The sequence below is a fragment of the Musa acuminata genome, chromosome BXJ2-11, assembly GCF_036884655.1.
Source record: "Musa acuminata AAA Group cultivar baxijiao chromosome BXJ2-11, Cavendish_Baxijiao_AAA, whole genome shotgun sequence".
In the NCBI taxonomy this organism is placed as follows: Eukaryota; Viridiplantae; Streptophyta; class Magnoliopsida; order Zingiberales; family Musaceae; genus Musa; species Musa acuminata.
In genome coordinates, this window is record NC_088348.1 from 2,004,780 (window position 1) to 2,030,272 (window position 25,493).

At 39.6% G+C, this 25,493-nt stretch overlaps 2 protein-coding genes across 5 annotated transcripts; both read right to left on the reverse strand.

Moving 5' to 3' along the window:
- Nucleotides 1–1,798: 1,798 nt before the first annotated feature.
- Nucleotides 1,799–6,227, reverse strand: LOC103970246 (uncharacterized calcium-binding protein At1g02270). 2 transcript variants are annotated; one of them, XM_018820312.2, is made up of 11 exons: nt 6,092–6,227; nt 5,787–5,972; nt 5,593–5,697; nt 5,398–5,503; nt 3,883–4,103; nt 3,721–3,797; nt 3,535–3,643; nt 3,306–3,431; nt 2,748–2,858; nt 2,564–2,671; nt 1,799–2,326 (listed from the first exon to the last, which is right to left on the reverse strand). In XM_018820312.2, the coding sequence occupies exons 1-11, from the start codon at nt 6,092–6,094 to the stop codon at nt 2,087–2,089; spliced, it is 1,392 nt and encodes a 463-aa protein (XP_018675857.2). In that variant the 5' UTR covers nt 6,095–6,227; the 3' UTR covers nt 1,799–2,086. The 2 variants fall into 2 exon arrangements, with proteins under 2 accessions (XP_018675857.2, XP_009382222.2); XM_009383947.3 differs by having other exon boundaries at nt 1,799–2,329.
- Nucleotides 6,228–9,139: 2,912 nt separating this feature from the next.
- On the reverse strand, nt 9,140–25,033 carry LOC135627731 (uncharacterized). 3 transcript variants are annotated; one of them, XM_065133937.1, is made up of 7 exons: nt 24,882–25,033; nt 23,308–23,724; nt 11,509–11,643; nt 11,380–11,422; nt 10,934–10,993; nt 10,639–10,753; nt 9,140–9,504 (listed from the first exon to the last, which is right to left on the reverse strand). In XM_065133937.1, exons 2-7 carry the CDS (start codon nt 23,622–23,624, stop codon nt 9,374–9,376), a joined length of 801 nt encoding a protein of 266 aa, XP_064990009.1. In that variant the 5' UTR covers nt 23,625–23,724; nt 24,882–25,033; the 3' UTR covers nt 9,140–9,373. The 3 variants fall into 3 exon arrangements, with proteins under 3 accessions (XP_064990009.1, XP_064990010.1, XP_064990011.1); XM_065133938.1 differs by lacking the exon at nt 24,882–25,033 and adding an exon at nt 24,811–24,836 and having other exon boundaries at nt 23,308–23,727; XM_065133939.1 differs by lacking the exon at nt 24,882–25,033 and adding an exon at nt 24,172–24,374.
- Between the last annotated feature and the right edge of the window lie 460 nt (nt 25,034–25,493).

Sequence of the window (25,493 nt, forward strand, 5' to 3'; positions counted from 1 at the left end):
GAAGCAGTGATGCTTGCTTGCTTATAATGTTGTCATGAAACAATCTTGTGAACTTCTCTTGCTAAGTAGAATATTATTGGTCACACGATGTTCTAACTCAGATTTGAAGGGCACAGCACACAAATAATGCCCTTCGAAGCCACGAATAGGTTGGTGTTCAGTAGCATGCCAATCTCGACAAGTACCGATCGGTTTTATGTTGGGAAGAAAGAAGAGATTTGAAGGAAAGATTTCGTTGTATTGGAGAAAAATACTGCAGCATATACAAAAGATTTCTTTTTAAAAGAGTATTCTGTTGATTTTTTAGATCTAAAACCTTAAACTCCTAATCTAAAGTCGTTGCACCCATTAATAGTCTATCAAAACTGTACACGCATTCATATTAAAATCATAAATTAGTCTTGAACTATAGGTTGATCATTTATACTGCTACCGAACATATCTCATCTTTATTCACCAAGTCGAATTTCAATATGTTTCCTCCAATACTTAAGTCAAGGGGGAAATACATCTATATAAGTTGTAAATCATAATATATAATGAAATTAAATAAAAATTATAATCAAATATGAAATCAAGATTTACGTGAAAAACTCTTCCAATAAAATAAAAATTATAATCAAATAAAAATCATACAACAAACTAAAGATAATCCACTATACAAATAATAAAAGTATAAATCTCAATATTTTGTTCAAAACTAGGCAACAAGCTCAAGAGAATAACTGAGATACAAGGATCATATTACTGTGCATAATATCTAAATTCTCTTTGCGTCGTCTTTGTCTTTTTTCCTTTCTTTCTCTTATTTTTTTATTCTTTTCTCATTCTTTTTTAATCAAGTTGCTATTGCAATTTGATGCATTGTTAATGCAATTTTCGTAGCCATCACACTCCCCTTATTAGATCGGGTTAGATGAAAGGGGATGGACTATGGACTGTTAAAACCCACTATGGGCTGAACGTATGGGCTATCAGCCCAACAACACTAAGGAGTCCTCAGTTCTATCATTTAGTTGGAGAAGAACAGTAAGCTATAGCACGGGTTTGGAAAGGCCCTACAACCACTCTATTTTGTTAGAAGGAAAATATTTTTAACAATAATAGTACACTAATCACTAAAAAGAGAAAAATATTATCATGTTTTTTTCTCGCTCATTCATATTAATTTTAATATTAAATGATATACGATTGATGTAACGAGATAATTAACATGAATCAATTATCAAAATGTTTGAACTCAACTACTAGTAATAAGTTTTTATAAATTCAATTCATTCAAGTCTTCTTCCACTTCACACTTATTGATAATAATAATAGGATCTAAAATGCAAATAAGTAGAATAACTATCTACCAGTTACTAAAGCTTGAGGCAATTGTTTGAAGGAGAGTCATCCTAAAAGGCAAAACAACGACTTGGATCTTCATAGATTTTCCATATTAACCGATGGTTAAAGCTTTCCATCGACTTGCATATTAGAAAATTATAGCTTGCATGATAGCAAGTTAGTATGCTTGAGAAATTTGTCTCTTCTTGCCGACGATGTAAACGATAAATTGGTAATAGAAGAAAACAAAAGTTGTAACATGACAAATGCAGATGTGAGCATTAATGACTGTCTGATGTCGGAAGGGACAATGTTTTAAGAGTAAGAAATGGAGCTCAGCATTTGGCTCGAGAACATCTACTCTTGTCGCTTGATGACAGAAAAGGTCAGCGACAACAAGTCAAGCCTGAAAGGCCACTAAGATCTAATAACCATATATTATAAGCATCAATCAGTGAACGCTTGGAAAGACGCAAAGAATTATACAATATTCACATTAGAGAGGCCATGTTGTCGCATTGAAAATGGGACAGAAAGACGTCTCTCAGAAGATTGGCAAAACCGTTGACATTTGTCATTGTGTTCTATTTTGTACTGCTTCACTTTCATCCTCTCTCTCTCTTTCTCTCTCTCTCTCTCTCTCTCTCTCTCTCGTAGTTACAAGTGTATATCGTCAAATACCCTACTCATAGCTCTGCGAGCTTTACACAGAGAAGAGGCCGTGGTAACACCTGAATCTGAATCCCCAGATCGGGGATTAGCAAATTGGTTGACCACATGGAACACTTACAGGTGAAAACACAACGGTCAGTGGTGCATGGTCGGAGAGAGAATAATTTTCTGGCCACATCCCTCGCTCGACTTCTGGTGGGAAGAGGACAGCGTCCTTCACGTTAAAACCCAAGGTCTGCTGTCTCCCTCCCATCATTTGTGTTCCGTCGATTCCCGGTGCTATTTTCTCCTCGGGTGGCTCTGAACATTTATGATTCCAAATTCGCTGCTGCAAGAGCAAGTTGTTTCCATGAGGATATGATATGCATGCAGGGCTTAACATCTCAAAAGGCAGGCAGGCAGGCAGGCAGGCAGCAAACGACCAATAGTTCTATTTCCTTGACTCAGCATGCTTGGTTTAAAGATTTGCGAGTTAGAACACCGGTCAATATATAATGTCATTCAACCAGTTAATGCAGTGGGGTTTCAGGAACCTTAGTAATAACGTCTCTAGAGCATATACCTGAAACTCTTCATAGTCCACGACACCATTTCCATCAATGTCGACTTGAACCCATAGATCATTTGTATCTTTAGGACCAAGACAATGAGGATGGCCAGCTACACCCAGCTGAATTGATTTGATGCATTAAACATGTTAGATTAATGATTTAATAAATGATAACTTAGTAAGAAGTTTTAATTACCTGACAAAGTGCCTGACAGAAACCAGAGTAGGTAATGTAGTCACCAGGACTGTCCACTTTAAGGAATGCAAACGCATTATTCTCTGTAAGAGAAGCTGTTCGAAGAAGATACTGAACATGAAACAATTCAAGTCAGCCTATGAATTCTTTTCAAGATAAGATGTAAAAGATGGGGGGGCCATAAATTTGACAAACATCAGAATGTTTTCAGAAATATGTGAAAAAATTGCAAATAACATGTCATGATTCTTTACTATGGAAATTTAGAATAAACGACATGCTCATTGCTCCTTCAGATGTATATATCTTTTCCTCGAGGAAAAGGGTCTAACATAACTATGATTGTAGAGAAAGCAGAGGAAGCATTCAAGTGCCACTGGATCACGGAAAGATCTTTCTACTGCCATTGCCTAAGTCGGAAAAATGAGTTCCTTTTAGCTGAAACTCTTTGATCTCTAAGAAGAGCATGATATGGGTTACAGATGCAATATCACTGGACAACAACAGAATATAGCATAAAGGCATCGTCGGTACAGTTAATCCAAATAAAGTATTCACCTTAATAATGCCAAATACAGCTTCATTCCAGCTAGTTCTCAAGGGTTTCCTGCACTTATTTGGATTTAAAAGCCATATAAAATCAACTCCACAGATGTTCCCACGGTGATTGCGATGGCTAACCCACTGCAAGCAGAAAAAAAAAGAAAGAAAGAAAAGAGAGATGTCAACTAACATTAAAAAATTGACAATTATGGCATCAAATTTAGCATATATAAATATGACAAACCTTGTGAGCGTCAAAATCACTGTACTGATGAGCAGTATCGTATGATGATACAAACCCTTGGGACCTTAGGAACTTATAAACATGCCCTCGTTTGCTTCCATTCCAATCGCTGGAAAGTAGAGTATAAGATTAGAAAATTTCATACTATTCACTAATTAAAGATGAATGCGTGTGTATAGTACTCACCCACAGAGTATGATAGGCATAGGATCAAGATTGTGCTCTTTCTGATATGTCTCTATATACTGAAGGATCTTATACACCTGCCGGTAACAAGCCAATATCAAAGTCAAGTCACATGTAGGTAAAAGTGGAAGAAAATCCAACGCAAAGAACAGAAAGGATTACCTGTTGCAAACGAACTATACACAAGCTAGAATCATGAGGAAATAATAAATGGGTATTCACAATGAGGACTTGCTGCTGAATGCTGCTTTTTTGCTCTTGCCAAGAAGGATCAACTGACTCAACATGTAACAGCTGAGCAACACGATCTCCAAAGTCATTAAAGAGCAATTCCCGATGGTTTATTATCTTAAAATAGTCTCTGTGGACAGCAGTGAGGAGTCCTGCACACAAGTCGATAGATCTCTTGTAAGCAGAAAAAGAGTGCAGCTAACAAAAGTAACTACTAAAAGGCTGCTACATTCTTCTATTAATATTTCATAATAATACTAAATATATATACATATATATTACATAATAATGCTACATTCTGCTATTAATATTTCATAATAATACTAAATATATATACATATATATTACATAATAATGCTACATTCTGCTATTTCTCTCCAAAGATTGCACATCTTCAAAATGTGTCTAAAACTCAAAGTACCTATTTTTAACATCTAGTACACTTGGAAAATAGGACTTGGGAGGTTAATTATTCAACGTTATTTTGTTGGATTAATAAAAAGAAGAGGCAATCAAGACTAATTTGTGCAAGGGAGAGATTGAAGGAAGATTTTACAGTGATGATATCACTTGAAACAAAATTTATCATAAGCTAATTAGTCTCATTGTGGTCCAAAATGTAAAATATCCATAGCCTTGATAGGTATGTCAAATTTTCATACACCTAAAACAAAAGATATTTAAGCAAAGAACACAAAAGATTACTAGGGAAGAGGATAGGCTCTGCTGGCCAGCAAGGCTAAAAGTTTGTTGGTCATTACCGTCCAAGAACTTCTCAATTTCTTTTCTTGAGGAAAGCCAAAGTGCATTGATTGGAATGACGGTTCCATGCAGTAATTAAATAGCACAATAACCCTAATTTCCTCTAGAAAACTGCACTGATTAACATGACAAACGACATTCTGTTCATTTAATTTGTCTATTGGAGAATTCTCTCAAATGTCAACTGGAAGAACATAACACGTCTATAAAGCAAATTGACAGAAATAACAAATAAAGATCTTTGGCAAGTGCACCATCATCCCACTTGGCAATTGCAACAGATAACACAAAAATGAGGAATCAAACAAATGTCTTTTTTTTTTTTTCACTACTACTTGTTTCAGTCCAATTTCCAGAAAGGGATTCTCGCTCCATAATAGAAAAAATTCTGGAGAATCTAAATTCTCATTCCTGTATAGGGATCTACAAAATTAGGTCATGGAATTCCATCTCTCATGTTTGGAATCAAAACGCTAAACAATCAGATCTCTGGAAATAATAAAGCAAAACTACATCGTCAAAAGAAATAAATTAACGTAAATGAAAGCCTCTTTTTTTTTTTCTCTTAAAAAGCAATGTTAATAATCTAAATAGCAGAAAAGGTGCCCTCAGTCACAATACATCAAAAACATTCCATTCAAAGCCGAAAGAGATCTAAGAAAAAGGAGGATCAGACATGCATACCATCGCCACGATTGTTCGTCCTTGCGAGCTTGAAACTGACATAACCAGCTTCGCCTAACCTCTTCTCATACATATCAACGAGCTCATCATTCCCCAACCAGACCTCCTAAACCAATTCACGCCAAACTGATCAGATTCGCAGCATCTCTCATCCGAAATCCAGATTATCATTCTTACAAGGAACATCGATCGCACCTGGAGGCAGATTATGGAGGAACGATCGCCCAAGAGCCGCTCGATGATCCTCTCGTTCCGGCTCAACCAATACGCTCTGTACTGGCTCTCCCTGCAGCTCTGATCCTGTCAAACATAGAGGACCAAAAGTCAAACAGATTGAGGGCGAAGGCAAACGGCAATGAGGAAACAAAGAATGGGAATCGGCTGCTCACCTCCTCGCTGAGCCGTTTGTAGATGGGCGCGAGAATGTTGAAGGTGGTGCAGGAGACGCAACGCTCGGAGCCCACCATCGAGCCGCACCCCATCCGCATCCTCTTCTTGTTGTCGCTGATCTTCCTGATCCTCTGCCGCCGCTGTTTGAGACTGTCGACGCCCGGTTCATCATTTCGCTCCTTCCTCTGCTCTCAGTTTCCAAACAAACGACACATGCAATCAGCTAATTGGTTCGACGCCGAGATCCTTGCAGAAAGAAGTATCTGGGAAGAAAGAGATGGACGAGAGATCCAATTCTGCGTACCATTTTGGAACGGGAACGAGAGGCGAAGAGCGTCGAAGAAGACGAAAGGTGAACAGAAAACGGAATAAAAGAAGGGAAATTGGGGTGGAGAATGTGACGGAAAGGTGTTCCGCTTTTGGCGTAATATCGAGATGAGTGGGGGACGGAGGAGGGAGGAGTTTATTATATAGCGTGGCCTTTAAAAAGGGATAAGAATTAAGAAGCCCCGATGGTGTACCGATGTTGATCCAACGGCTGGCCCACGTCATATTATGGTGATTTTTATTTTTGACTGCGTAAAACTTTGAACCATTGAATTCCGTCGAACCGTTGATTCGATGTGCGTACGCCGAGGGCAAATCCGATCTGGCGAGTGGCAGGAAAAATGACTCTTATCACAAACCCACACCATTAGTGGCAAGAATGATGGACCTATAAATTGGGTCCCGGAACTCTCGGCCAATCACAAGCGGGTAATCCGCCCACATCGGTGTTCTCTTAAGATAGTCGAATCATGTCCCGAAAAAACTGGCGGCTCCAGAAGCGAAATCCCGCAAAGGCGGTGCGCCGTCCCCGTCTTTCGTGGCTTGAATCCTGACCCGAGTGGTCTAGCGAAAACATTTCTCCTCCATAAATGGAAGGGTGCCGCGAGCCGACACGAAGGGTTCGTAACGGACGGCCCAGGTGGCGGAGCGGTTGTTCGGCTCAGGGGTTCACATGTCGGTGGGGGCGCGTGTGGGTCCTCGAGATCCATGATTGAGTACGTTCCGAGTGGTGACACGATTCCGGTTCTGCCGACTTGAAGGACACGTGTCGGGACGCAGGGCCGGGGGCGGTTCTGTAAACGGGTGGCGGCCCGCAGCGGGAAGACGACGGCCGGTGGTTTCTCGAAACGCATCTTATGCTTGGAAGTTTCCAAATCGGACGGCAAGAAATCCCAAATTGAGTTCGGTCCGGTACTTACTATGGAAAAGACATTCTCGTTGGCCAATAGGTCTCCGAATTTTAGGTTGAAGGAGGGAAATTGCAGCTCTCAGTCGCCATGCTTACGCTCCATTGCAATCTAACACATTCGTAAATGACATATGACATTTTCGTCGATCAATAGGTCTCCGGATTTTAGGTTTGAGAAGGGAAATTGCAGCTCTCAGTCGTCATCCTTACGCTCCATCGTCTCAATGGTTCATCGGTTATGGCCGGGATGCATCATTGTCTCTGAAACCAAACCTGAGGGATTTCATGTGGAAGGCATCATTGTGAACCACATGTAGCACATTAAAAGAGCGCTCCCGACAACCCACCCCGTGAGGGTAGAAAAGATATCGTCAGAGAGCATATGAGTGGAGGCAAGAAGAGGTGCCCAAAGTTGAGGGACTCCACGCCAAAGAGAGCCCCTCCATCCATCACTGAGCCGCCCATACCGTCGTTGACTTGGTGGTCTGTCAGTCCATCAGGTTATGACTTCCTTTCAAGATGCTTTTTTTTTTTCTTTTAAAATCAAACGTTCATCCTTTTGTGAATGAAAAAAAAGAAGAAATATTAAATTTTTTATTTGATCCAATTAGATGGAGATTTGAGAACAACAAAAGAAGTGAGATGAACAGTTTAAGAATCTTCTATAGCTTTCCTATGAAGGGGGGTGCACATAATTTGCAGTTTTCTTCTCCTTCTGGTGGAATCCAGATTAAAATATACTGCCCTCTTCTGTTGGCAGCGTCTGTTGTCATGGGCTCCACTAAAGATAAAGAACAATCAATCTAGTAAAGGGAAAAAAGAAATCTAGTCCTAGCATCGGTGGAGTTGATGCTGGCTCGTGTTCGAGAGACATGTGACCCACTTTTATGTGAAATGAGAAAGAAAAGGTGAAATGGATATTTTAAAGGCCAGAACCTGATGAGAAATGAATATAATGATCAAAATAGAGGAGTTTAATGCATTAAGCAAAATAGATTCCCTGTTAACCTTTGTGAGATAATTAGGCTTAAGGTTGGTCGTCTTGTCGGATTCTGCAGCCCTTATGAAACTTGTGGATTTCTACGACTCGGAGGCATCACATGAAAACGGATGTCAAAAGCAATACTTAAATAGGTATTGGATGTCAAGTTTCACTGCATGTGAACAGGTCATGTCCTAAGGAGCAGTTTTGTAGAACTTTTGCGCGAGGGCGTGACAGATCGAGCTATGGAAAGCAATTTAGTAACCCCATTTTAATTCAAAATTATAATGAAGATGATGAGATGAACATACTCTCGTAAAAGGTGACAAACGTATGTAAAAAGATGAATAAAAGACTAGAGATATCAAAGAAATTAACTGTTTAGTACATGATAACGGTGTGTATCACAGAAACCTGGTCTCAACCTTAGTGTAATGTTGTAGTTTATGATCACCTCATTTGACACCTATAAACAAATCCAATGTGTTTATATAAAATACTGATCTAAGTTAATGCAGACACAGTGACTTGATTATGGGAAATTGATTGTTTTCTTTTGCAAAATAAATTAACTCTTTTGGAGATTTTTTTTTTCTAGTATAATTTGTTTTTTCCTGATGCAAATTTTTTTCCTTTGTTTCAATTTCCTTGCTATATCAGTACCAATCATGACCGACCATCTGCTATCCATGTGACGTGAATGAACGACCACACATTAACCAGTCATGAAATATAGAGATATGAAACCCACCCAAGATAGAGGGCAACATCCAGCTGAACAGATAATAGAAGCTCACCACAAACAATTCTTGGATGCTGACAGAAAAGGTTGTATTTCCACATATTCTAGCAAAATGAATCCTTTAGTTCAGATGACATCCATGAAAAATGAGAAAGGCTTTATATGGTGACCTCATAATATTAATTGAGAAATAGTAGCTCAAATTCGGAATCAAAAAAACAAAATTTGACGCTGAAAGAAATTTCATAATTTAACTACATGACTATAGCTCCAAACCATATGATTCAAGCCTAAATGACTTGTATCATAAGGATCATGAAACAAGAAGCCAAACCTTGACATGAACACCAATGTTAACCAACAGCGGATTTAAGCATAGAAAAGTTCTACATGCATCAGAATCAAACAGACAAATTCATTCATTCAAGTTATAGCATATAAAATACAAGCTGATTATTAAGGTGTTTTCTTACAGATCGGATGTATTTACTCAAAGAAAAATGTTTGACTGTACACAAATTATGCCTGGTATTCAGCCTATAATATATGGCGACAAATTTTCTGCATGTTACAGGTAAAAAAAAATTGGAAACAAGTGTACTGTAGTCATACATTATTTACGGTCTTACACTGTTGGATGGTATCCAGGATTTAGGGTCACTTGTGTCAGTTGGAGGTTTCTCCTCGCACCCCACTCTTGACAGCATTCTAGTGCGAGCCGAAAGGAAGTGCCTAATCCGAGTACGATAAGAACACCTGCAGCGTTTGCTATCTACATCACATGACACATATGTACATAATTTCTTTAACTTTTTTTCTCAGAATATAAGAAGACAAGAAGTTAGATTCCAAATAATACAAAACAGCAATGTCAAGAAGGGTTCTGCCTGTTCATTCTTGTACTGGTAAACACTCAACAATTAATTTTCCTCGGGGAAATCATGTGCATGAAAGGAACATTGAATTAAATGTATTATATGACAATCACACAAATCTAAGTGTCCATCTTAGCATGGTCATGTACAATCTAAATAAAACACTTCTCATTACAGTAGTCAATGCTTCAACCACACCCTTGGGTTCTCAATCATTTTAATCTAGACTCTCAGTCTTACTCTTAAAATAGCTTCACAATAAGTGATTTGAGCAAACTCCTTGTGAGAATAGACATTCCAGTTGGTTACAACTTACAATAGAATAATCTGATCGCTTGCCCACTTGTGCACCATTTTTCTTCCATGTTTCAACCAATTTAATTCTTAATGGATGATCTATGAGGATGGTGTTCAAATAAATTTATTGTAGCTGTTATGAATCCAAAGCTTATATACATGTACGAGGATCATGAGAAGCCACTCAAAATGATACCATCGAACTGGAAGGGAAAGGAAAAAGGGGCTTGATTTTAATAGCAAAGAGCTGGATGATAGAGAAGACATGTGCAACTGGCTAACTTAAAATAAACACTTCAGAAAAATTCCCAGTGCATATCTGAGGTAATTTATGCAAGAAACTTCGGATCAGCAAATAAGTAGACTTCCTCGCTCACCTTTTATCTCATGAATCAAATCAATATGACTCCTAAAGTCTAAAGTTCCAGAATTTTGGGCAGTTGTCTGCATCGTGTAAACAATAGATCTCTGTAGGAGTTTATCAGAAAGCCAGTTATATAGCAGTAAAAAAGTTTTCATATCTCTTTTTTTTCAGGCAATTCACCATCACAATTTTTTCAATCTCTTTCTCTAAATTGTTGCCTAAAGAACAACATGTATTCATCCAATCAACTTAATGTTCTGTTTAAGATGATCAAACACACAGTTTGGAGATAAACAGCCAAATAAAATTGATGAACTAAATAGATATGTGCTTCTGGTAGGATACAAATGTTACCAATTATGATGTTCACAGGCAGTGCAGAAACACCAAGAGAAACCGAGACTAGCACATCCAACAAGAGTCCGCCAACTAAAATGGCAAATGCAACCCAAAATGGGCTAAAGCATCCCTGACAGCACAAAGAACCAAACAAGTACATATAAGCAATGGAATGAAATCTACAATGAAGATGGCAAAATGGCAACAACAATCACGGTGTTGGTGCTGGAAAATAGGAAATTTATTCCATGAACATTGAGTACTCAATGATGCAGATCATGCAATGCTAAATTCTTAGAATTATAAATACCCTTTCACGTTCTTGTCCCATGATGTAAGCTGTGTTGATCCTCCAGACCCAGTTATTTACCTATACAGCAAATGGAAAAGGAAAACACAAAATAAACCTTACTAGATTACCCAGCAACTTCCTGAATATAACAAACCTCTAACCTGAATAATATCTAAAAGTTGTAACATAGGGTGCTAACTACATCGAAAAAAGTAATCTTCAGGAAGTCTAAGGTTCATATAACAATTTTTTGCTAATACATGCCAATATATTGAGAATGATATTAAAACTAACTTTTAGTTATTAAGTTCTCCATATGTTTAATAGTCTTGATAAGTACCAAAAAAAAAAGTAAATTGGTCTGTGGCTCATAACAAGTAACTGGTGATACCAATAACCAATAAAGTGGTCTTCATGTTACTCAGAATTAACCAACTATACCCTTTCTAATTCGATATACTTACACTTGGTCCTGATTCTGGAAATGGTACATTTGCAGCTATCTGCCTGGACAGAAAGGAATCTAAATAAGAAACCAGCCTTATCTACAACATACAGAACCGAGAAAATCACTTCGCAAGTAAAACACTTACTGGCATATTTCACATTTATTTGAACCTTTTGTATGGAACCAAGTATCAATACAGGAGTGGTGAGCTTTAGCAAGCTCACCTCGGCATCTGCACCCTAGATCGATCAGTGGTTCTTCTGTTTCCTGCTGACAAACCCTGCACAAGTTTTACAGCAACACAAAATCAATAGCTAAAATGACAAAGAAAAAAGTTGAAACTTCTTCTGTAATATTTAACTATAACATATAAGCAGCAAAAGCACAATGCAAAGTCAATTAACACAAGGTGTGGATTAACTGTTGATACAGATTAGCAAAAGCTGAAGTCAATGGTTCATGCTTTATGCAATCAAATTCATCCTCCTTAAACATGGAATGGGATGGCACTAACAGGAGCAGCAGCAATCAGGAAGTCAATGTCAGTTAGCTTGATAAAATATAAGCTTAGAAACCAGAAGAAACTTAAAGTCTTCCAGGTATCAGAAATGATACAAGAGTTGTAAAAGAAAAAAACTAGAGGATACAAGTAGCATTAGAAAAATGGAGGATGAGAAAAATTTCCATAATCGTGTCTTAGTGGTTCCCAAAATGATAAAAAAAGCTACTAAATGTGCATGCCCAAGTTAATGTATTTAAGCAAAAGTTGATTCCTGGCTATTTCAGAAATACAAGTTTACAGAAGGAAATCTTACATTAAGCATCTGAGTCTATTTGTTTACAGATTTTGTTTGGGTAACTGCAGTTACGTTATCTCCATCAATGAATTTTTTTAATAACAGGTGAACAGGCAACAAAAAGGATATGATGGCTTCATGTTCCATGGAATGTACCAAACTCAATTAGTGCTGAAAGCAGCTTGCAACTAATTCCACTCAAAATTGGATCCAGTAGCTGTACTCATATGTCCTTGTAAGCAGGACATGGCAGTCCTTCATGCAAAGTTATAGCGAGCCAACAGTGGTTTATATCAGCTAACGTGAAGTTCCCAAAACCTATCCCAGCTTGCTTGCAATTGAGCCTTGGACGAAGGAGAGAACAGTTTTAATGCTAACAGAGGCAGCAAATGAGAATAGCAAGGTTCACTTTTACCCTGAGATCCTTATCTATTCTTTTGCCCCTTCATCTCGTTCATCATCTTCCCTATTTTTTGCTCCCCTATAATTTCTGTAGTTCTCAAAACTGAACCGAGCAGTGACCCGGTTGAGCCTCAAACAATTGGGCCATTGATCAAATGGGTTAATCAACAAGGTTAGACAACAGTGAAATAAAAAAAATGAATTTCCGTCATGTTAAAATATATAAAATTATAAAAACATTTTTATAACAAAAAAATAAAAACAATTAAAATGATTTGTTTGAAAAGGTTGGAGGAATCCGTAGAACTCATTGGCCAAGCAAATAAAAGTATGAGCCCTCACGGGTTAATTAAGGAAAGAGAGGAAGAGAGAGCAAACTCAGGAGAAAGAGAGGACAATGGTGAGAAAAAGCGATAATGAGAGAGGGTGTGTTAGGATCGAGAGCACTAAGAGGGGGGGGTGAATTAGTGCAGCGGAAATCTTACAGCGATTAAAAACCAAAAGCTGCGTTCGTTCAAAAACTATTATGATGCAAAAGCAAATTCTCAGTTTGTATCTAAGTGCAGTTTGCGTCTAAGCGCAGATTGCGTCTAAGCGCAGTTTTGCGTCTAAGCGCAGTTTACGTCTAAACTCAGATTTACGTCTAAACACAGTTTTACGTCTAAACGCAGATTTACGTCTAAACGCAGATTTACGTCTAAACGCAGATTTACGTCTAAACGCAGTTTTACGTCTAAACGCAGATTTACGTCTAAACTCAGATTTACGTCTTAAACTCAGATTTACGTCTAAACGCAGATTTACGTCTAAACGCAGTTTTACGTCTAGACGCAGATTTACGTCTAAACTTTGAAACTTGTTTGTATACTCGCAGAAGGCAGTATGCAGTTGAAATCAAGACGTAAACGTGAACTGAGATCTGATGATTGAGCGAGGAAAGCCGATTTACGTCTGAATGCAGTTTTACGTCTAAATGTTGAAACTCGTTCGTAAAATCGTAGAGGACAGATTGCAGTTATCAATAGGATTAAAATGTAAGTGTAAACTGCAAAGAAGCTCGTTCGTAAAAGCACGGAAAACAGTTCTGCAGAATCAAACGTAAACGTAAACTGTAATGTATAAAAATACGAATTTACGTCTGAATGCAGATTCGGAAGAACAGCACTTAAAACTTGTTCGTGAAAGCGCAGAGAGCAGTAGTAATGAGGGAGGTTTGCAGTAATGATAAAGTGCTCGAAAATAAACGCAAACCAGAGATTTAGAGTGGTTCGGTCAGCCTTGACCTACTCCACTTTTGGCTTCCTCCACCGATGAGGTTGCCGACGTCAACTAGGTGCCTTCCTTCAATGGGCGAAGGCCAAACTGCCATTTTACAATTTCTCTCCTTTTGACAGGCTCAGGAGACAACCTTTACAGACCTTTCTCTCCTCACTTTACAACTGAAAACTTGAAGAACAGAAGGAGGAGACTTAAAGGCTTTACAACACTTTTGAGCTCTTAGAATCACAGAAAAGATCAAGATTTCGGTGTAGGTCTGTATCTTTTCAGTGCTGAATGGGTGGGGTATTTATAGGCCCCAACCCAATTCAAAATTCGAGCTCAAAACGATCAAATCGATCAAATCCCAGAATTCTGGGATCAGGCGGTTGCACCTCTTGACTGGAGAGGTGGCACCGCCTGGCAGAGCTCGAAGACTGAGCTCAGGCGATTGCTTCTTTCTGCCAGAGCTCGAAGACTGAGCTCGATGGTTGCATCACCTGGCAGAGCTCGAAGACTGAGCTTGGTGGTTGCATCACCTGGCAGAGCTCGAAACTGAGCTCGGTGGTTGCATCACCTGGCAGAGCTCGAAACTGAGCTCAGGCTGATGCACCTCTCTGCCAGAGCTCGAAGACTGAGCTCGGTGATTGCATCACCTGGCAGAGCTCGAGACTGAGCTCAGGCTGATGCACCTCTCTGCCAGAGCTCGAAGACTGAGCTCGGTGGTTGCATCGCCTGGCAGAGCTCGAAACTTGAGCTCTGGCGGTGCTACCTCTTGGCAGAGGAGGTTGCACCGCCCAGTCTAGCTCGAAGACTGAGCTCTGGGCGGTTGCACCTCTTGGCTGGGGCGGTTGCACCTCCCAGCCTCGCAGCCCTGGCGGTTGCACCTCCTGGCTGGGGCGGTTGCACCTCCCAACCTCACAGCCCAGGCGGTTGCACCTCCTGGCTGGGGCGGTTGCACCTCCTGGTGCAATCAGGGTCCGAATGATTCACTCCATTCGGCCCAATTTGAATCTTTTCAGGGGCCCAATTGCCCCAAGATTAAGCTAATGGGATCACCTCCCATTTTCATGCTTAATCATCATGCTAACTACGATTAACTCTAAGACAACTTCTGCAGCTTTGCTCCGATGCGTCAATCGCTTCTTCCGGCGAGTTTCCGGCCAACTTCCGTCGATCATCCGATAAACCCTCGGTGATCCTTCTGCGGACATCCGGCATACTCCTGGACTTTGCGACGATCCACTTGGCGAGTTCCGACGAGCTTCGCTTGGCAAGCTTCTGGACTTCTCGGATCTGTTCTCGCTGAACCTCCGACGACCGTCCGAACTTCCGTCGAACTCTCGAACTCCCAACGTGATCATGATCTTGACTCCGGCGCAACACCTGCTGCTTGTCTTACTCTCATCGTAGTTAATCCTGCACACTTATCTCAACACATAGATTAGATAACAAATGACAATTGACTTCATCATCAAAATCCGAGATTCAACAATCTCCCCCTTTTTGATGATGACAATCAATTGATAAAGGAGTTGTCCTTAACTCCCCCTATCTATATGCCATAGTTGAGATAAGTCAACCTTGAATTCAAGACCTAAGAATTCAAGTGACGTATTGATAAGTTAGATCAGTTAAACTTATCAATGCTCCCATCATGATGCCCATCATGATGTATCTCTTCAAGAATGATGTCAAGGCATGACATACATCATCAAGTTTGTATGATAGTGTTTGTAGCTATTCATCATGTAATAATATAAAGCTACGAAGGACTTTTTACATGATGCACACATTTGAGATTTTCTAGCAAGTTTGCATTTTCTATAGAATATCAAATCAAGATATGATGCAAACTATAGCACATGTTCACATATCTCTTGGTGATGCAAGGATGGCATAACATTGTTTATAGCATCACTCAAGTATTTGCAACTATGACATAGACATGATTATGGCAGTTCAGCTATGACATAGTGTTTATCAATTCATATATTTCTCCCCCTTTGTCATCAACAAAAAGCATGATAGCATTATCAAGCATATAAAGGAAGTCATGACACATATAACTCTTTATTGTTTGTTGCTTGACGGAGGAAAGTCATTTTTCAAAGAGTTTTCATAAGAGTGTACAAGAACATCCCATACAAATCGAAAAATGAACTTCTTACATGCATTTGGTTAAAAATATTTGTCACATAATTTGCAACATGTTATTTGATCAAGCGTTGTCAAGGCATGTAATAGTAATAACATCCGAAAGATAATTTTAACTAGTTTAAGTATTCGGACACATCAACATTCCTAATTCTCTTCTTATGTAATCAAATTGTTCTTCACATAGGGGTTTTGTGAAGATATCAGCCAGTTGATGTTTGGTATCAATAAACTCTATGGTTACATCATGATTAGTGACATGATCACGTATAAAGTGATGTCTAATATCAATGTGTTTTGTTCTTGAGTGTTGTATAGGATTTTTAGTTAAGCATATTGCACTCGTGTTATCACATTTAATGGGAATATCTTTAAGATTCACTTTGTAATCTTCTAAAGTGTTTTTCATCCATACAACTTGTGCACAGCATGCACTTGCTGCAATGTATTCAGCTTCGGTTGTTGATAGGGCAACCGAGTTTTGTTTCTTAGATGACCAGGATACAAGGGCATGTCCTAAAAATTGACATGATCCTGATGTGCTTTTTCTGTCTAGTTTACAGCCAGCGAAGTCCGCATCAGCATAAGCTGTTAATTCAAAATTTTCTGATTTTGGGTACCACAATCCTAGATTGGTAGTTCCATTAAGATATCTGAGTATTCTTTTGACTGCTTTGAGATGAGATATCTTAGGGTCTGATTGAAATCTAGCACAAAGTCCTACACTGAACATGATGTCTGGTCTGGTGGCAGTGAGGTAAAGTAAACTTCCTATCATACCCCTATAGGTTTTTTGATCGAAGCTTTCTCCATTCTCATCAATTTCTAACTTAGTGGAGGTGCTCGTAGGAGTGTCAATGGCTTTTGAATTATTCATTTTGAACTTCTTTAGCAAACTCACAGCATATTTGGTTTGACTAATAAAGATGCCATTGCTTAGTTGTTTGATTTGTAGGCCTAAGAAGAATGTTAACTCTCCCATTAGACTCATTTCGAATTCATGACTCATAGTTTTCGCAAAGGATTCACAAAGAGATTCATTTGTAGAACCAAAGATAATATCATCAACATAAATCTGAACAATGAGAAAATCATTTTCAAAATTCTTGATAAACAATGTAGTATCAACCTTGCCTTTTATGAAATTATTTTCAATGAGAAAAGAGCTAAGTCTCTCATACCAAGCCCTTGGGGCTTGTTTTAAACCATAGAGAGCTTTAGTTAATCTAAACACATGATTAGGGTAGCCATTATTTTCAAATCCAGGAGGTTGTTCAACATAAACTTCTTCGGAAATGAAACCATTTAGAAAAGCGCTTTTAACATCCATTTGAAATAACTTAAAATTATTGCAACTAGCGTAGGCAAGGAGCATCCTTATGGCTTCCAATCGAGCCACAGGTGCGAAGGTTTCTTCGTAATCGATACCTTCTTCTTGGTTGAAACCTTTGGCCACTAATCTAGCCTTGTTTCTAACCACGATACCATTTTCATCTTGCTTGTTTCTAAAGACCCATTTAGTACCAATTACTAAATGGTCATTTGGCCTAGGAACAAGCGTCCACACCTCATTTCTCTCAAATTGATTTAATTCATCTTGCATTGCGATAATCCATGAATCATCTTTCATGGCTTCATCAACACATTTGGGTTCAATTTGGGAGAGAAAAGCGGCGTTGGCACAAAAGTTTTTAAAAGAAGATCGTGTTTGAACCCCCTTTGATGTGTCTCCTAGGATTAGCTCCTTAGGATGAGCATCTATATACTTCCAATCCTTGGGTAAGGATGTTTTGGAAGTGGATGCAACCAAGTTGCTAGTTGGAGACGGGGTTTCGTTTAAATTCAAGGAATCAAAATTAACATCATCATCAAGATCATTTTTCTTAATTTCTGAAATCTCATTGAAAACAACATGGATGGATTCTTCAATAATTAAGGTTCTTTTATTGAAGATGCGAAAAGCTTTAGAAACCGAAGAATAACCAAGAAAGATTCCTTCATCAGATTTAGCATCGAATTTTCCTAAGTTATCCTTTTCATTCAAGATAAAACACTTACACCCAAAGACTTTAAAATATGAGACATTGGGTTTTTTGTTATTCCATAACTCATAAGGAGTTTTGGTGAGTAAGGGTCTTACTAGAACTCTATTTAAAATATAGCATGCAGTGTTTACAGCTTCGGCCCAAAAATATTTGGGTAGGCTATGTTCATTCAACATGGTTCTTGCCATTTCTTGTAAATTTCGATTTTTTCTTTCTACTACCCCATTTTGTTGAGGATTTCTTGGAGTAGAGAAGTTATGGTTGTATCCGTTGAGTTCACAGAATTCTTGGAAGTCATGGTTTTGAAATTCTCCACCGTGATCACTTCTAATTGACGAAATCATAGATTCCTTCTCATTTTGAACAAGTTTACAAAACTTGGTAAAATGTCTAAAGCATTCATTTTTTTGTTTTAACAAGTAGGTCCATGTATATCTGCTGTAGTCATCAATAATGACAAAGGCGTATTTGCTACCTCCTAGACTCGATGTAGAGATTGGTCCGAACAAGTCCATATGGATCAATTGTAAGGGCCTAGAGGTGCTTATTTGATTCTTAGCTTTGAAGCTACCCCTAATTTGCTTACCTAATTGGCAAGCATCACATACATTATCTTTGATGAACTTGATATGAGGAATTCCTCTTACAAGTTCTCTAGATGATACTTGATTGATTAGTTTCATGCTAGCATGACCTAATCTTCTATGCCATAGCCAAGCATCCTCATTCATAACGGCAAAGCACATTTCATCACATAAGTCATTGATGTCAATAGTGTATACGTTGTTTTGTTTTAATGCAATCATAGATATATTTTTGTGTGGTTTTTCAATGATGCAGGCATTAGATTCAAATCTTATAATATATCCTTTATCACATAATTGACTAATGCTCAAGAGGTTATGTTTTAAACCATCAACTAGTAAAACATCTTCAATAGAGAGGTTGGATTTGTTACCTATGGTTCCTTTGCCAATGATTTTACCCTTGTTGTTGTCTCCGAAGGTGACATATCCTTCGTCTATGCTAGAGAGCTTAGAGAATTGAGATGGATCTCCGGTCATATGCCTTGAGCATCCACTATCAAGGTACCATTTCTTGCTCCTAGCTTGCGATTGTTTAGTTTTCTACAAGAAAGGATGATGTTTAGGTACCCATTTGCTTTTGGGTGCCTCATAAATAGATCTACATTTTCTATCATGTTGCATAGAGTTTATCATGGTTCCTTTAGGAACCCAAATTAATTTGTTTGGACTTATTTTCTTGAATGGACAACAATGTGTCTTGTGTCCAGATTTGCAACAAAAGTTGCACTTGGTTTGGTGTTGAACATGTAAGATGGGGCCTTTTACAAAGGTAGTTGGATTTCGGTGAGGACTCCTCACAAATCCAATCCCACTTCTTTTGGGAGCATGACCCTTGTTTGTAAGGATCATGTTTAATGACTTGCTACCAACCTCGAATTTCTTCAAGGTGTCCTTAAGTATCAAGTTTTCTTTTTGTATAGTTTCTAAATCATGACATTTGATACATGAATTTAAACTATCATGATGTTCGACTTTTAACTTATCAAACTCACAAGTAAGATTATCATGTACCTTTTTTAGCAACTTGTATTTTCTATTTATAACTTTGCATTCATCAAATAAATCATGGAAGGCATTTAATAATTCATCGAAAGATAAATCAGCATCTAATAAATTCGTTACCTCCTCTTCGATGGCCATAAAGGCGTAATGAGCAACTTGCTCGGTGTTGGACTCCTCTTCCTCAGATGCGCTCGAATCATCCCATGTTGCTTGGAGCGCCTTCTTCTGTGTTGTTCTTTTCTTGACTTGGGGACAATCACTTTTGTAGTGTCCCGGCTTTTTACATTCGTAGCAGATCACTTGGTCCTTCTTGGTTTCAAGTTTATTTTTCACATCGTTTTTAAACTTGTTTCTTTTGAAGAATTTCTTAAACTTTCTTGTCAAAAGTGCCAAGTCATCATCACAGTCCTCATCACTTGAGTTTTCTCTCAAGTGGCATTCAGAAGTTTTAAGTGCCATATCCTTCCTGTTCTTTGGAAGGATGTCTTCTTACTCTTCATGAGCTTTGCAAGTCATTTCGTAGGTCATTAATGACCCGATTAGTTCTTCAAGAGGGAAGTTGCGCAGATCCTTTGCCTCTTGAATGGCAGTGACTTTAGGATCCCAACTTTTAGGAAGGGATCTTAGTATTTTATTTACGAGTTCAAAATCCGAAAAACTTTTTCCGAGTCCTTTTAGACCGTTGACGACATCCGTGAAACGGGTAAACATGTCGCCAATGGTTTCACTCGGTTTCATTCGGAAAAGTTCAAAAGAATGCAGCAACAGATTGATTTTTGACTCTTTCACTCTACTTGTGCCCTCGTGGGTCACTTCAAGTGTGTGCCAAATATCAAAAGCAGTTTCGCAAGTTGAAACACGATTAAACTCGTTTTTATCAAGTGCGCAAAATAAGGCATTCATAGCCTTTGCATTAAGAGCGAAAGCCTTCTTCTCCAAATCGTTTCAATCGATCATTGGAAGAGAAGATTTTGAAAATCCATTTTCAACAAGGTTCCACAGTTCAAAATCCATAGAAATAAGAAAGATCCTCATTCGGGTCTTCCAGTAAGTGTAGTCCGTTCCACTGAACATGGGTGGACGTGTAATCGAATGCCCCTCTTGGTTTCCGGCGTATGCCATCTCTCTTGGGTTTTAATCCTTTAGAGAGTTAACCTTGCTCTGATACCAATTGTTAGGATCGAGAGCACTAAGAGGGGGGGGGGTGAATTAGTGCAGCGGAAATCTTACAGCGATTAAAAACCAAAAGCTGCGTTCGTTCAAAAACTATTATGATGCAAAAGCAAATTCTCAGTTTGTATCTAAGTGCAGTTTGCGTCTAAGCGCAGTTTTGCGTCTAAGCGCAGTTTACGTCTAAACTCAGATTTACGTCTAAACACAGTTTTACGTCTAAACGCAGATTTACGTCTAAACGCAGATTTACGTCTAAACGCAGATTTACGTCTAAACGCAGATTTACGTCTAAACTCAGATTTACGTCTTAAACTCAGATTTACGTCTAAACGCAGATTTACGTCTAAACGCAGTTTTACGTCTAGACACAGATTTACGTCTAAACTTTGAAACTTGTTTGTATACTCGCAGAAGGCAGTATGCAGTTGAAATCAAGACGTAAACGTGAACTGAGATCTGATGATTGAGCGAGGAAAGCCGATTTACGTCTGAATGCAGTTTTACGTCTAAATGTTGAAACTCGTTCGTAAAATCGTAGAGGACAGATTGCAGTTATCAATAGGATTAAAATGTAAGTGTAAACTGCAAAGAAGCTCGTTCGTAAAAGCACGGAAAACAGTTCTGCAGAATCAAACGTAAACGTAAACTGTAATGTATGAAAATACGAATTTACGTCTGAATGCAGATTCGGAAGAACAGCACTTAGAACTTGTTCGTGAAAGCGCAGAGAGCAGTAGTAATGAGGGAGGTTTGCAGTAATGATAAAGTGCTCGAAAATAAACGCAAACCAGAGATTTAGAGTGGTTCGGTCAGCCTTGACCTACTCCACTTTTGGCTTCCTCCACCGATGAGGTTGCCGACGTCAACTAGGTGCCTTCCTTCAATGGGCGAAGGCCAAACTGCCCTTTTACAATTTCTCTCCTTTTGACAGGCTCAGGAGACAACCTTTACAGACCTTTCTCTCCTCACTTTACAACTGAAAACTTGAAGAACAGAAGGAGGAGACTTAAAGGCTTTACAACACTTTTGAGCTCTTAGAATCACAGAAAAGATCAAGATTTCGGTGTATGTCTGTATCTTTTCAGTGCTGAATGGGTGGGGTATTTATAGGCCCCAACCCAATTCAAAATTCGAGCTCAAAACGATCAAATCGATCAAATCCCAGAATTCTGGGATCAGGCGGTTGCACCTCTTGACTGGAGAGGTGGCACCGCCTGGCAGAGCTCGAAGACTGAGCTCAGGCGATTGCTTCTTTCTGCCAGAGCTCGAAGACTGAGCTCGATGGTTGCATCACCTGGCAGAGCTCGAAGACTGAGCTTGGTGGTTGCATCACCTGGCAGAGCTCGAAACTGAGCTCGGTGGTTGCATCACCTGGCAGAGCTCGAAACTGAGCTCAGGCTGATGCACCTCTCTGCCAGAGCTCGAAGACTGAGCTCGGTGATTGCATCACCTGGCAGAGCTCGAGACTGAGCTCAGGCTGATGCACCTCTCTGCCAGAGCTCGAAGACTGAGCTCGGTGGTTGCATCGCCTGGCAGAGCTCGAAACTTGAGCTCTGGCGGTGCTACCTCTTGGCAGAGGAGGTTGCACCGCCCAGTCTAGCTCGAAGACTGAGCTCTGGGCGGTTGCACCTCTTGGCTGGGGCGGTTGCACCTCCCAGCCTCGCAGCCCTGGCGGTTGCACCTCCTGGCTGGGGCGGTTGCACCTCCCAACCTCACAGCCCAGGCGGTTGCACCTCCTGGCTGGGGCGGTTGCACCTCCTGGTGCAATCAGGGTCCGAATGGTTCACTTCATTCGGCCCAATTTGAATCTTTTCAGGGGCCCAATTGCCCCAAGATTAAGCTAATGGGATCACCTCCCATTTTCATGCTTAATCATCATGCTAACTACGATTAACTCTAAGACAACTTCTGCAGCTTTGCTCCGATGCGTCAATCGCTTCTTCCGGCGAGTTTCCGGCTAACTTCCGTCGATCATCCGATAAACCCTCGGTGATCCTTCTGCGGACATCCGGCATACTCCTGGACTTTGCGACGATCCACTTGGCGAGTTCCGACGAGCTTCGCTTGGCAAGCTTCTGGACTTCTCGGATCTGTTCTCGCTGAACCTCCGACGACCGTCCGAACTTCCGTCGAACTCTCGAACTCCCAACGTGATCATGATCTTGACTCCGGCGCAACACCTGCTGCTTGTCTTACTCTCATCGTAGTTAATCCTGCACACTTATCTCAACACATAGATTAGATAACAAATGACAATTGACTTCATCATCAAAATCCGAGATTCAACAGGGTGAAGGCCAGAGGAGAGAAGCATAGTGAGATAGATGTTATCCAAAGATATATGTTTGCATCAAAGAACATATGGAGACAAATGGCCATATTAATGCTGCAACCAAGAATTCTGTAATGTCGATTTTACAATCCTACTTCCAGAAAGTAATGAATTCCTATTCATCAATTCATTCATGCACAAAACATGGCATCTAATGTGGAAACAGACTTAGAAACATCAATCATGTTTTACCTGCACTGTTCCTGATAGCTCCCACTCCTAGATAGGAAACCCTTCTTTGAGGCAGCCATCCCAGGAATCTTGTCACCTGCCTCAGAAGCTGCTGCACTCTTCGAGGCACTAATGTTGGGTTTTGAGATGTCATCTGGTTGGAAGATCGTGATGCTCAGTGCCAAAGGAGGCACGGATCCGTCCACAGGACCCTCCTGCGGAACTGTACCTGCTCCTCTTCTCTCATTGCCACTAAAATTCAAGGTTGAATATATATTTGGTTCAGAAACACCCTCATGTCTTTTCTGCTCTGCTCCACCACCCTCATCATTCGGCATCGATCCTCTGCAACACAACCAGTCTTCAGCCTTCCACTTGACCCTTGCTTGGTACTTAAAATTTCACAGTTTCTGCGTTCTCCCCCAAGTGCTTCATGGACTGGTGCAACAAGAGAGATTTCATGTAAATGCTATTGTATTGGTTTCATACTTCAATAAAACCTCTAATAAAGACCAAGATATATATATATATATATATATATATATATATATATATATATATATATATATATATATATATAGAGAGAGAGAGAGAGAGAGAGAGAGAGAGAAAATAAGAAAAGGATTATGAGGATTGACATGGTTGCTGAAACTGCTACAATGACAAATCAAGCTTTGGAAGATTCCGCTGCACAAGTATACTGCTCTCAAAAATCACAAACAAAGGCCAGGTAGGAACTATCGATCATGCCATGACACATAAAAAGCACCTCAAATGATGAGCAAAAAAACTAAATAAGATTCCTTCAAGCTCTCCTCATATAATCTTGGAACAAAGTGATATCACCAAACAAGGACATCAAATATTTTCAGTATCGAAGTTAACCTCAAACGAAAGCAAAGTCGAGAACTTCACCACACGAAGAGATGCTAATGAGATTTTCCTGTCGATGAGGACCACCAATCAAGAACACAGTACCAAAACGTAGGCACCAATATCGATCTCATGTTTCGAGAAACTGCCTCAAACGGCAGCGAGATCTAAACTTCAATAGGAGGCCGACAGCTTCGGAATCAGAAAACACCACCAGGTATCTCACTTGCCTCAAAATCCGACGCCACGGGTCCGCGAATGTGTACCGAAAACAGAACTTTATGGGAAAGCCAATAAATCAGACGGAGTTGGGGACTAACTTACGGCGCCGAGACCAAGTGACAAATCAGAAGACGCCGTAACAGCAAAATCGAAACTTCGCAGCAGAAATCCCCAGATTCCATGGCAAAGCAAGAGACTCTAAAGCCTAAACATAAGCAGATTTTTAGAAGCCCAAGAATTCCTATACTCCTATCCTACAAGATAAAAAGGGCGGTTCCTGGTGCTCACGATCAAAATACTGGGCTTGTCGACTAGTCAACTGACTTCTTTTTCTTCCTACCATCCTCAATCCATTTATTTCTAAGTATTGATCACCTCCACCACCTAATTCTTTTGTAATGGGTATCCATGTCAGTATTCGATTTACATGGAAACGATGCAGAAAACCTAGAAAAGACAGCAGAAATCCCCAGATCCCACGGGAAAGCAAGAGATTCTACCTGGGAAACGATGCAGAAAACCTAGAAACCAAGTGCGGCAGAGGAGACCACTTTGGAAGTGCAGAAAGTAGGAGAGAGAAGGGATCTGCGGGCCTTATAATGCCGGTTCGGTTCGGTTCAGTTCGGTTAGGCCGGGCTCCGACGAAGTAACGGAGGCGTGGAGAGAGAGAGAGAGAGAGAGATAATTAATGCTCTCATTCCTTTTTTATTTTTCGTATATTCCTTAGTAAATACTTGATCGAAATGGTGCGATAAAATAATTTACCTTTTCTTCTTCATTTTTCAATGCGTGTTTCCATTTTTAGCTATCATTAATCCAAAATAAAATTATAAAAAAGGTAGCCAATTATTGTTAATTATGAATAGAAATACATCACCAACTATTATTCCAAGCCGATTAAGTCAGGAGTTCGTGGATGGAGTTGGCACGCTATAGAATGATAAAGACGAAGCAGGAGTTCAAATTGGTCGACTGATATCATCCTTTTGCTCCCTGGCCATCATCTCATCTCATCATCTTGGCAATTTTAGCTTCGATCTTTTAGTCCACTTTACTGAAAAACAAAAACAAAAAAAAAGAGAGAGAGAAAAAATGTTCAGGAAAAAGAATCT

Excerpts from the sequence above, each read along its gene's own strand:
- LOC135627731 (XM_065133937.1), bottom strand. The coding sequence starts at position 23,624 with ATGCCGAATGATGAGGGTGGTGGAGCAGAGCAGAAAAGACATGAGGGT. Across the intron at positions 11,644-23,307 it reads AGCTATCAGGAACAGTGCAG|GGTTTGTCAGCAGGAAACAG; the intron begins GTAAAACATGAT and ends AAACTTGTGCAG. Across the intron at positions 10,754-10,933 it reads TGGGACAAGAACGTGAAAGG|GGATGCTTTAGCCCATTTTG; the intron begins GTATTTATAATT and ends TTGTGCTGTCAG.
- LOC103970246 (XM_009383947.3), bottom strand. Across the intron at positions 5,698-5,786 it reads ACAAACGGCTCAGCGAGGAG|GATCAGAGCTGCAGGGAGAG; the intron begins GTGAGCAGCCGA and ends TATGTTTGACAG. Across the intron at positions 3,798-3,882 it reads GTATAGTTCGTTTGCAACAG|GTGTATAAGATCCTTCAGTA; the intron begins GTAATCCTTTCT and ends TGTTACCGGCAG.